General features: G+C 39.6%; 1 protein-coding gene across 1 annotated transcript in view; it reads right to left on the bottom strand.

Moving 5' to 3' along the window:
• Positions 1-12,905, bottom strand: part of Poln (DNA polymerase nu) — a 167,823-nt gene that overhangs the window by 108,023 nt on the left and 46,895 nt on the right. The window contains exons 10-11 of the mRNA XM_085692033.2: positions 10,360-10,443; positions 9,841-9,936 (exon numbers count right to left, since the gene is read on the bottom strand). Coding sequence (XP_085548159.1) covers positions 9,841-9,936; positions 10,360-10,443 — 180 coding nt within the window. The remainder of the gene's footprint in view (positions 1-9,840; positions 9,937-10,359; positions 10,444-12,905) is intronic.

Below are 12,905 nucleotides of genomic sequence, written 5' to 3'. Positions count from 1 at the left end.
TAGGTCTTTCACTTCTTTGGTTAGTGTTACCCCAAGATATTTTATGTTATTTGTGGCTATTGTGAAAGGTGATGTTTTCTCTGATTTCCCTCTCAACTTCTTTATCATTTATGTCTAGGAGGGCTACTGCATTTTTTGGAGTTGATCTTGTATCCTGCCACATCACTGAAGGTATTTATCAGCAGTAGGAGTTCTCTGGTGAGTTTGGGGTCACTTATGTACACTATCATATCATCTGCAAATAAAAAAAATTTGACTTCTTTCTTTCTAATTTGAATCCCCTTGATCTCCTTGGGGGAAGGGAAGATGGGGAGAGAGAAGAGAGAAGGGGAGGATTGGGGAGAGCTTGGGGGAATGGGATAATTGAGATGGAGGAAGGGTGGATATGGGAGCAGGGAAGAAATTATCCTAACCAAGGGAGCCATTTTAGGGTTGGCTAGAGTCTTGGCTCTAGAGGAGCTCCCAGGTGTTCAAGGGGATTTCCCCAACTAGTTCCGTGGGCAGCAGAGGAGAGGGTGCCTGAACTGGCCTTATCCTATCACTGATGAATATCTTGCATATCACCATAGAACCTTCATCTGGCGATGGATGGAGATGGAGACAGAGACCCACATTGGAGCACTGGACTGAGCTCTCAAGGTCCAAATGAGGAGCAGAAGGAGGGAGAACATGAGCAAGGAAGTCAGGACCACGAGGGGTGTGTCGACCCACGGAGACAATGGGGCTGATCTAATGGGAGCTTGCCAAGGCCAGCTGGACTGGGACTGATGGAGCATGTGATCAAACTGGACTCTCTGAATGTGGCTGACATTGAGGGCTGACTGAGAAGCCAAGGACAATGGCATTGAGCTTTGATTGTACTGCATGGACTGGCTTTGTGGGAGCCTAGTCTCTTTGGATGTTCACCTTCCTAGACCTGGAGGGAGTGGGGAGGACCTTGGACTTCCCACAGGACAGGAAACCCTGACTGCTCTTAGGACTGGAGAGGGAGGGAGAGAGGGAGTAGGAGGAGTGGGGGGAGTGGGAGGGTATTGGGAGGAGGGGAGGAAGTGGAAATTTTTAATAAATAAAAAAAATAAAATAAAAAACTTCAAAAACTATGTTGAAGAGATATGGAGAGAGTGGACAGCCTTGTTTTGTTCCTGATTTTAGTGAAATTGCTTTGAGTTTCTCTCCATTTAATTTGATGTTAGCTGTCAGCTTGCTGTATATTGCTTTTATTATATCTGGATATGTTCCTTGTATCCCTGATCTCTCCAATACCTTTATCATGAAGGGGTGTTGGATTTTGTAAAATGTTTTTTTTATCATCTAATGAAATGATTATATGCTTTTTATTTCAGTTTATTTATATAATGGATTACATTGATAGATTTTTGTATGGTGGACTAGCCCTGCATCTCTGGGATGAAGCCAACTTGATTATGGTAGATGATTTTTTGATGTGTTCTTGGATTCAGTTTGCCAGTATTTTATTGAGAATTTTTGCGTCCATGTTCATGAGTAAGATTGGTCTGTAATACTCCTTCTTGGCCGAGTCTTTGTGTAATTTTGGTATCAGGATAACTATAGCCTCATAAAAAGAGTTTAGCAATGTCCCTTCTGTTTCTATTATGTGGAACACTTGGAGGAGTATAGGTATTAACTCTTCTTGGAAGTTCTGGTAGAATTCTGCACTAAAACCATCCAGCCCTAGGTTTTTTGTTTGTTTGTTTTTGTTTTGTTATTTTTTTATACAACTACTTTGGAAATAAGTATGGCAGTTTCTCAGAAAATTGGGAATCAACCTACCTCAGGATCCAGCAATTCCAGCAATACCACTCTTGGGCATATACTCAAAAGATGCTCAATCATACTACAAAAGCATTTGTTCAACTATGTTCATAGCAGCATTATTTGTAATAGCCAAAACCTGGAAACAACCTAGATGCCCCTCAACTGAAGAATGGATAAAGAAAAAGTAGTACACATTAGAGTACTACTCAGTGGTTAAAAAAAAATGACTTCTTGAATTTTGCATGCAAATGGATGGAATTAGAAAACACTATCCTGAGTGAGGTAACCCAGACCCAAAAAGATGAATATGGTATGTACTCACTCATTAGTAGACTCTAGCTATAAGGAAAGGACATTGAGGCTATAGTTCATGATCCTAAAGAAGCTAAGTAATAAGGAAAACCCAAAGAAAAACATATATAGACCCACCTGAAAATTAGAAACAGACAAGATCGCCTGACAAAATTGGGAGCATGGGGGTGCAGGGAGAAGGAGGAATAGAAAGAAAAGAGGAGGGGAGAAGAAGAGGGTTGAGGGGAACTTGAGGGAATGGGATAGTCAGATGGAGGAAGGACAGAGATGAGAGCAAGAAAAGAGATAATCTTGATTGAGGGAGCCATTATAGGGTTAACAGAAACCTGGCTCTAGAGAAATCGCAGGAATCCACAAGGATGACCCTGCCTAAGATCCTAAGCAATAGAGGAGAGGGGGCCTGAACTTGACTTGCCCTGTAGTCAGACTGGTAAATATCTTAAATATCACCATAGAACCTCGTCCAACAACAGATGGAAACAGAGGCAGAGACCCACATCAGAACACTGGACTGAGCTCCCAAGGTCCAGTTGAAGAGAGGAAGGAATGAGAATATGAGCAAAGAGGTCAAGACCATGGAGGGTTCATCCACTGAAACAGCTTGCCTGAACTAATGGGAGCTCACCAACTCCAGCTGGACTGGGAAGAAACAAGCAAGGACCAAACTAGTCCCTCTGAATGGGGATGACAGTTGCATAGCTGGGGCAGACTGAGGGGCCACTGGTAGCAGAACCGGGATTTATCTTGACTGCATGTACTGGCTTTTTGAGATCCTATTCTCTTTGGATGTATACCTAGCTCAGCCTAGATATAGTTGGGGGGGGGGGTGGGGGGTAGGGCTTGAACCTTCCACAAAGCAATGTGCTTTACCCTCTCTTAGGATTAGATGAGGATGGGATGGGAGGGTGTGTGGAGGGAATGGGAGAAGGGGAGGGAGTAGGAATTTGGATTGGTATTTTTTTAAAAAACTAATAAATTAAAAAAAAATATTTTGTAGTTTACCCTGCTCAGCTTGCTCCTTTTCAATATAAATCTTCACTAGAGTTACCATTAATAAACACAAGATAGAGACCATACTAGGCTGTTTTGAGATTTCTACTGCCAATGGAATTAACTCAAAACTCTTCACTTTAGCCTCAGACAGACACTTTGGACAAAGCAGCCACTTTCTTCACCAAAATATCACAAGAATGATCTCTAGGCAACATACTCAAATTCTTCTCTGAAACCTCTTGAGTCAGTTCAACCCCAGCTCACCTAACTCTTAGCACCTCTGTCTTCCATGCTCCTATTAGTATGGCTAATTAAGCAGTGATTAAAAGCATTCCACTGCTTTCCTAACCCAAAATCCCAAAGTCCATATTTCTTCAAACAAAAACATGATCCAGTCTATCACAGAAATACCCTAGAACCCAGTACCATCAGTACCAACTTTAGTTAGGGTTTCTGTTGCTGTGAAGAGATACCATGACCTCATATTTACTTTTTTTTTGTTATTTTGTTTTGTTTTGTTTTGAAGACAGGATTTCTCTGTGTAACAGCTCTGGCTGTCTTGGAACTTACTCTGTGGATCAGGCTGGGTTTGAACTCACAGAGATCCACATGCCTCTGCCTCCTGAGTGCTGGGATTAAAGGAGTGTGGCACCACTGCCCAGCAATGCTTATAAAGGAAAACTTTTAATTGGGCTCGTTTGCTTACAGTTCAGAGATTCAGTCCATTATCATTATGACAAGGAGCATGCTGGCATGCACACAATCATGGTGCTAGCTGCATCTTGATCAGAAGGCAACAGGAATGGACTATGTCACGCGGTGTGACTTGAGCATATATGAACCCTCAAAGCCCACCTCCACAGTGACACACTTCCTTCAATAAGAACATACCTACAAACATTCCATTCCATACCAACAAAGTTACACTACTCCCTTCAGGGCCCATTTTCTTCCTTCCTTCCTTCCTTCCTTCCTTCCTTCCTTCCTTCCTTCTTTCCTTCTTTCCTTCTTTCCTTCCTTCCTTCCTTCCTTTCTTCCTTTCTTCCTTTCTTTCCTTCCTTCTTTTTGTTTTTTTGTGACAGGGTTTCTCTGTCTAACAGCCCTGGCTGTCCTGGACTCACTTTTGTAGATCAGGCTGGCCTTGAACTCACAGAGATTCACCTGCCTCTGCCTCCCAAGTGCTGGGATTAAAGGCACGTGTCACCACACCCAGTGCCATTTTCTTTCAAACTACCACAATTTCCACCCAGGTAAAAACATCTAAATTGAGCAAACACATAGGAAGTGACTTTTTCAGTTGTCAAACTGCTAGAGCTTTAGGGCACACTGCCTATCTCTCTTTTATAGAGGTAAAACCTAAGATGGAGTATCCTTGACAAGACAGGACTCAATTCTCAGGAATTCCTGCTACCTTAATGTCTGGTGAACAGGCATTTGAAGCAGCCTCATTGGACACTAATATTAGGCTATTTTCATTATGAAAATAAATTGAAGACTTTGACTACATTCTATGGAATAAGAAAGTAAACAGCCAAGATAAGTTTAGACAATGGCAAGTTGTATGTAGAAAGTAAAATTAAGGGGGCTGGAGAGATGGCTCAGTGGTTAAGAGCATTGCCTGCACTTCCAAAGGTCCTGAGTTCAATTCCTGGCAACCACACGGTGGCTCACGGCCATCTGTGGTGAGGTCTGGTGCCCTCTTCTGGCATGTTCTGAATGTTGTATACATGATAAATAAATAAATATTTAAAAAAGAAAGTAAAATTAATAACACAGACACAGAAAGTGCCTACAGGCCTTACTACAGTCAGAGTATTCTTTTTTTGTCTGGGGGGGGGGCGGTTCGAGACAGGGTTTCTCTGTGAGCCTTGGCTGTCCTGGAACTTGCTTTGTAGACCAAGTTGGTCTTGAACTCACAGAGATCAGCCTGCCTCTGCCTCCAAAGTACTGGGATTAAAGGCATAAGCCACTACACCCAGCTAAGAGACATTCTTAAAATAATATTTAAACTGACAATTATAAACTATCAGGCAAAAATCTGCTGTCAGTCTAGGGCCTATCAAAAAAGTCTGGAGTGAAAACCAAGGGCAGTTGGTGTTCAGATAGGAGTGCCACAGCCAAAGGCTAGACCCAGACCTATGGACTGGAGACATGATCTAGGGCTTTGTGTGATGCTGAAAGTGATGGGAAGACATGGCAAGTGTTTTCAGGGCAGCACCATGATGTTTCTATAGCTTTAACATGTAGAAGTAGCAGTGGGACTCTGGGGAGGAGGTCTTGAGTGACCTAAGTGACAGAGGACAAGGTGATAAAGTGAGGATAGGAAGAAGGAGGCAGATTCACAACCACAGAGATTGCTGAGAGTGAGGCGGAAAGAAGGTCAAGGATGACGCCAGATATTACTGATCCTTTGGCAGTCTGTCCTGTCAGATCATCCTTAGTAACGCTAGGAACACACAGGCATACATACTCTCACTGAAGACTCACATGGTCCTAGTAGTGAAAATACAATATATTACTTCCTTTACAGACCTGGAAGTCAAAGCACACTTAGGTAAGGTAAGCATGGTGACTAAGCTGAATCCTCCCCTCAATTCTGCACTGCCTATCCAGGACTGTAATGAAAACCGGATATGAAGGAAGAAGGTCATGGTGTTTCTGAAACAACAATAGAAACCCTACCTAAGATACTTATCCTATGATCTCTTTTGATCAAGACCCTGGAAGAACATCCTCTATGGGAGACCCTCAATTTCTTATAACCTTTCACTGACCTTCAAGAGCTAAATGTGAGCAGTCATCAAATACAGGCTCCCATGGTCCTTTGATCTAAGTGCTAGCCTGGGCTAAGACAAGTGGATACAACTTTCCCCATCACAAAGTCAAACTCTGGGTGGCACAGGAAACCCAAACCAGCACTTCAGTCACTGCTCTTCCACAACAGTTTGAATCTACTTATTCACTCCAATCTGCATCTCTTCAATGAAATTATTTGTCAGCTTTGAGCATCTAGTTATACTCGGCCACTTAGTACACTGCAGTCTCATACTCTTTAAAGTGTGTTCCTCCCACACTCAGGCGGCACAGGCAGGTAGATCTCTGTGCGTTTGAGGCCAGCCTGGCTTATGAGCAAGTTCCAGGACAGCCAGGGCTACACAGAGTTAAACCCTGTCTCAAAACCTTTTTTTTCTTTAAACCAGGTAGGGTGACTTACACCTATAATCTCAGTAAACAAACAAACAACCAAAAATGAGTTTGTTTGAAGAACAAAGCTTCAGGAGGTGTGCCAAGATGGTTAATTAGAAACAACTGTCGTGTGATGCCAGGTACTGAGAAAATTGAGGGCAATGAGGATATACTCTAAATTGAAGAGATTTTAAAAAAAGGGAGGGGGGCGGGAAACGCCAGAAAGCACAGAGATCACAGGACAAGTGTCTTAGGGTTTCTATTGCTGTGTTGAAAACAGCATGACCAAAAAGCAAGTTGAGGAGGAAAGGTTTTATTCTGCTTATACTTCTATATCGTTGTTCATCTTTGAAGGAAGTCAGAACAGGAACTCAAATAGGGCAGGGACCTTAGGAGCTGACACAAAGGCTATGGAAGGGTACTGCTTACTGACTCACTCCCCATGGCTTGTTCAGTCTACTTATAGAACCCTGGACCACCAGCCCAGGGGTGTCACCACCTACAATGGGCTGGACTCTCCCCCACCAATCACTAATTAAGAAAATGCCTTACAGCCTGATTTATGGAGGCATTTCCTCAATTAAGGTTCCCTCCTTTCAGATAACACTAGTTTGTGTGTCAAGTTGACATAAGACTAGCCAGCACAACAAGTGAAAAGTCTGGATTAAAAAAGGCTAAGCAGTGAAAGACATAACTATTTACCCAGTTTCTCAGCAGCAGAGAAGGAGTTATCTTGAGTAAAAACCAACAAAGAAACTTCAGAGTCTAATCTTGCACCAAAGGTCAAGTGGATATAACAGACATCTACAGAACATTCTATCAAACGGATTACTCATTCTTTTTAGCATCTCATGGACCTTTATCTAAAATAAGTCACATTTTAAGCTATTAAATAGGCCTTAAAATGTTAAAAAATCAAAATAATTTCTTGCATCATGTCGCACCATCTTTGAATAAAATAAGAAATTGATAGCATGAGAAACTATACAAATATACAGAGAATGTACACTATACTCTTGAATGGATAATGGGTAACTAAAGAAATCAAGAAGACTAAAAAGTTCCTGGAATCAAATGAAAATTAAGTCACATCTTTTCTACTTCCCCTTCCCAGGGAAATTTATGCATCTCTCTTTGGGCCCTCCTTGTTATCTAGCCTCTCTACGGCTGTGGATTGTAGGCTGGTTATCCTATACTTTACTTCTAATATCACATATGAGTGAGTACACACCATGTTTGTCTTTCTGGGTCTGGGTTACCTCACTCAGAATGATTTTTTCTAGTTCCATCCATTTGCCTGCAAATTTCATGAGGTCATCGTTTTTTAAAACTGAATAATACTCCATTGTGTAAATGTACCACATTTTCCCTATTAAAATCTTAGTGCTCGTATTAAAAGCTCAGAGAAATCTCAAATAAATCATTTAATAATGTACTTCAAGATACATTAAATAAGGACAAGTCAAGTCCAAAAGCAATAGATGAAATAAATAATAAATGAAAAGGAAACTAAAAGAACAATGTGAAATAGCATCAAAATAATTAAAAAATAAATAATATCAACAAATACTTACCAAACTAATCAAAAGAAATGAAAAGAAGACCCAAATGAATAAAATTAAAGATGAAAAAGGGTGATATCTATAAGCTCCAGAAGAGCATTAGGGAATAATTTGAAAGCTTACATCCCCAAACACTGGAAAAACTGATAAATTCCTAAATACATGCAACCTACTCAAACAAACCTAAAAGGATTTAAACAAACAGTTCTATAACAAGCAATAAGATTGAAAGAGTAATACAGAATCTCCTACCCAAGAAAAACTCAAGAAGGAAGTGTGACCAGGGAGACGGCTTAATGGGTAAGAGTGCTTCCTGTACAAGCATGAGTAACTAAACTCAAATTTCCAGCACCCACATAAAAAGCCAGGCATGATTGTGTGTGCCTGGAATCCCAGCATTGGGGGCAGAGACAGGTGGATCCTGGGAATTCTCTGGCCAGCCAACCAAGCAGAAATGGTGAGCTTTCTGGTCCAGTGAGAAACCCTGTCTAAAGTACTAAGTTCCAGAATTATAGAGAAAGACACTTTGCATGTGCCCATGCATGTGCACACATGGCACACACACTTGCACATTGGCATGTATACACCATGCAATACATACTGCACACACAAAAGAAAAAAAAATGAAAAGCCCAAGATACGTTGAGTTCACTGCAGAATTTTGCCAAACCTTTAAAGAAGAGCTAATGCTTCTCAATCTGTTCAAGAAATTAGAAAAGGAACAAATACTACAAAATTCATTTTGTGAAACTAGTATTTCCTTGATACTGAAACCAGATTAAGGGCATATGAAAAACAACAAAAACTACAATCAGATCCCCTAATTAATATAGTCACAAAACTCTATAAAATAATTGCAAACCAAGTTTAACAACACATTGAAATATCATGCTCCATGACCAAGATGACTTCATTTTTGGGATACAAAGATCATACAATATAACAAATAAAAATCACATGGTTATGTCAATGGATACAGAAAGTATCTTTGACAAGGCTCAAGATTTCTTCATGATAAAAGCTCTCAAGAAACTAGAAACAGAAGAAGTATACCTCAATATAATAAAGGCCATATATAAAAAACCTATAGCTACATTATATTAAAATCAGAACAAGACAAGAGTGTCTATTATCACAACACTTCATCAGTATAGTGCCTAGTCTTACTTAGATTATTAAGACAAAAAGAAAAAGAAGAAAAAGGAAAAGGAGAACAACAAAAGAGAAAAAGTCAAACTATCCCTTTGCCATGTGACTGTTTGCCTGCCATTTGGCTGCTCGCTGAACTCCATGCCTAACTCAGAATGGCCTGATTTTCTCTCTTCCTCTTCTCTGGCCCCCTTCTTCTGCCAGCTTCTGAAATTTCTGGCTTATATGCTCTGTTTTCTTCTAAACACTAGCAAAATTGTTCTTGAACTAAAAACAACAAAACAAAAACAAAACTGGGCCAAGGAGTTACCTGAATGGCTGAAAGTGCTTGTTACACAAGCCTAACAACCTGAGTTAGAGGCCCCAGAAGCTCTGTAAAGAGTCAGATTCAGAAACTAGAGCAATGAATGCCTCTGTGGCTAAGAGTGATTGCTGCTCTCACAAGGGACTCAGTTTAGTTTCTGGCACCCACACTGAGTGGTTCACAATTGCCTGAAACTTCAGTTCCATTGGATCCAACTTTCTCTCCAGTCTTCCATAGGTACCTACAGTCATCTGTACAGACACACAAATATATACAGACACACAAACACACATACATACTCTCTCTCCCTCACACATACACTCACATACACAACACACACTCTTAAAAAGATCAAAATTGCATCAAATTATCCTTTGGTGAAATATAGCCAGTTAGATGTTCCTGGAGGGCAGCTACCTGCCCATCTCTTGGTGCACAGCCAGGAGCATAACCTTGGATGGGACCACCATATCTTCAGGGTCTGCTGCCAGCACAGAAGAAAGCTTTTTACCTTATGTAGATACATGAGCATGTCAGAAGGATAAGCTGGACTCTTACCATGGCCTCTGATGTGGACAGCTGTTTCTGTAGCCCAGTTCTGGGAAGATGCTGCCTCTGACTTAACAGGTGCAGCTTCAATTTGCCAAAGAGGATCTTCAACAAAAGCATGTGTGAGAAAGATTCAGATTTGAGAAAATAAACATAACCATCACATTTACAGCCACTGGCCTGAAGACATACACTGAAAAGAGGCTTAGCTCCTTTAGAAGGACTTTTACTTAATGTATCACAAAATGTTCATACTTGTGAGAACATGAATAACGTATCACTTTCAGACAATATTATAAACTCAGAATAAACCATCTTTTAATTTGTGAGTAAGACAATGTTTTGAAAGGACAAAACTTAACATTACCAGCCAGGTATGGTTGTCCTTGGCGTTAATCTCAGTACTTTGGAAGACGGGGTAAGAGGACTGACATGGGTTGGAGTTAGCATACAGCATAGGTTACTGAGTAAGTGTGGGCTACAGAATGAGACCCTGTCTCAAAGCAATCAAATAAAATTGAGTCTTACCTCACGAAGCTGATTATTACTCATTATAAGAAACTGTTCTCCTGCAACAAAATGGGCTTCTTGCTCTAGTTCCTTGAGGCGAGCCTGAAAAATTGAAACATTATCATTCATAGATTTTATAATTTAAAAGAATTTAATCTGCTCATCAAGCAACTCTCAACAAAAGCCCTTAATTGAGTAAAAAGTCCTTTACAACTTATCAAAATGATAAAGCATACATACTGACTTGTGGTGGAACTTTCAGGATTTCCCTAAACATAGCTGAAACTAAAATAAGCAAAATGAGGGAGGGAAAGAATGTGTTTTTCAGCAATATTAGAACTAGAAAAGGGATCCAGTTCCATAAGAAAGAGACAGAAAGGGGGGAGGTATGGGTTACAGGCTTATACCCACAATAGATCAAGATGTTCTGTAAGTCAATAAGAAGAAACAAAAGAATTAGACAAAGGGCTGGTAATAGGTAAAAGCACAAGTCTGATAACCTGAGCTTCATCCCTGAGACTCACATGATGGAAGGAGACTCACATGATGGACTCACACACACACATACACACACACACACACACACACACACACCATTTTAGAGACTTAGGTAGATTGTTTCAAAGAGAAACTAATAGCCAATAACTATAGAAAAGCAATTCATTTCATCAGTAACCAGGAAAAAATCAAACTTATGCATGGTTATGACAGTTGCCATCTTCAAACAACCAGATGCCTCTTGACTGGGACAGATGTCACCCATGGCAGAGTAGGCAAACTGAGTAATCACATCAGGGCTAAGATGTAGAATATTGAAAGGCTGCATACAAACTATTGAATTACTCACAGTTCAATAATAATCTAAACTATCTTGTTTAGACTCTGAAATAGAGAATACATGAAAAATAACAAGAATGAAATGCCTTCCAAGGTAGGGTGGTGATTACTTTTGGAAGCAGAACACAGTTTCTTCCAGGAAAAGCACATAAAGCTGTGGAAATCCCATGATTTGACCTGTGATAGATTCCAGAGATATCTTGTGACTAATTTAAATGGAATTAAAAATATTTTTATACATCTGTATGCATCTTTCCATATTTTTCATTCACGGGGAAATTTACCAATTCCTTAAATGAACTCTAGGGAGCAAACATCTGTTCAAGAAATGTAGTCTTACTTAGTCTGGCCCTTGATTGCCTGTTATGGGAAATTTTGATTACTCTGTGACTCTCCAGACTGTCAATAAAATTTACCTTGAATCAGGGGCAGAACCAGTGATTAGCTGGCCAGAATTAGCCACAGAGAAGCCAGCAATTTTTGAAAATCATTTAGAGTTTATAATCGATATATCGTGACTTAGACTTTCTGTGGTTGAATTTTCTGCAAATCTATCTTATATCCTAAATAATTAATAGACTCTCCTCTTTGTATTTTTTCAGGAGCAATTGGCAATCCCCAACAAGACAAAATTTTCTTTACTTCATCAAACATTTTTTTCTAAAGTATCTGCATCTGAATCAGCCAGCAAAATAACATCCATATAATAATAAATTATAGATTGAGGAAACTGTTTACAAATTAGTTCTAATGGCTGTTATACAAAATATTGAGATAAGGTGGAGCTATTTAGCATTCTTTATGGAAGAATTTTCCAATGGTACATTTTAATAGGCTAGAATTATTACAAGTAGATACTGTAAAGGCAAAATTTTCTCTATCCTGTTCTTGTAAAGATACTGTGAAAATAAAACTGTCTTTTAAATCAATCAGTATAATAGACCATATGTTAGGTAATAAAGAAGGCAAGAGAATTCCAGGCTTTAAAGATCCCTTTAACTGAATCACTGCTTAAATCTGATAACATTCTCCATTTTCCAGATTTCTTTTTAATGACAAATATAAGAAAATTCCAAGGATTGGTCAATTTCTCAATATGTTAAGCACTTAACTGATCCTGTACCAGCTGTTTTAGTGCCTGTAATTTTTTTGATGTCAGAGGCCATTGTTCCACCCACACAAGTTTGTCAGTTAGCCATTTTAAAGGTAGAGCTGTTGGTGCTTTTGAAAGATCAGCAGCTGTTATGCCCTGCTCATGTACAATCTGAACAGTCTGTGGCTGTTCTTCATAGACCTTTTAATATTTCTCTCAGAAGCATTCTTTATTTTATGATTTGTTTCTGAGATTGGAGGAATGTTAATCTGTGTTTTCCATTATTGCAATAAATCATATTCTCATAAATTCATTGATATATTAACCACATATTATTTTAATTTTCCTCTCTTTCTAGTCCTATACACTAGACCCATTTTTCACTTTGTTTTACCTGAGATAAAGTTCCAATCCCTAGAAGTTGAACATTTACTTTCTGAAGAGGCCAACTGGATGCTAAGATTTTGGTGAAATTATTGTTATATCTGTACCTGTGTCTATGAAACCCTCAATTTCAATGCCATTTATTTTTATTTTTAGCTCTTCTATGGCAGTTTTCCAAAATGCTTGTTTTCTGGTCTCTTCTGAACTTTTTGTTGTCTCTGTTGAAGCTGTTCTATCTTTGTTCATGTCC

Source organism: Myodes glareolus, chromosome 8, assembly GCF_982192425.1.
Source record: "Myodes glareolus chromosome 8, mMyoGla1.1, whole genome shotgun sequence".
NCBI lineage: Eukaryota > Metazoa > Chordata > Mammalia > Rodentia > Cricetidae > Myodes > Myodes glareolus.
The sequence above is the reverse complement of the archived record's forward strand: the minus strand, read 5'-3'. Positions and strand labels throughout refer to the sequence as shown.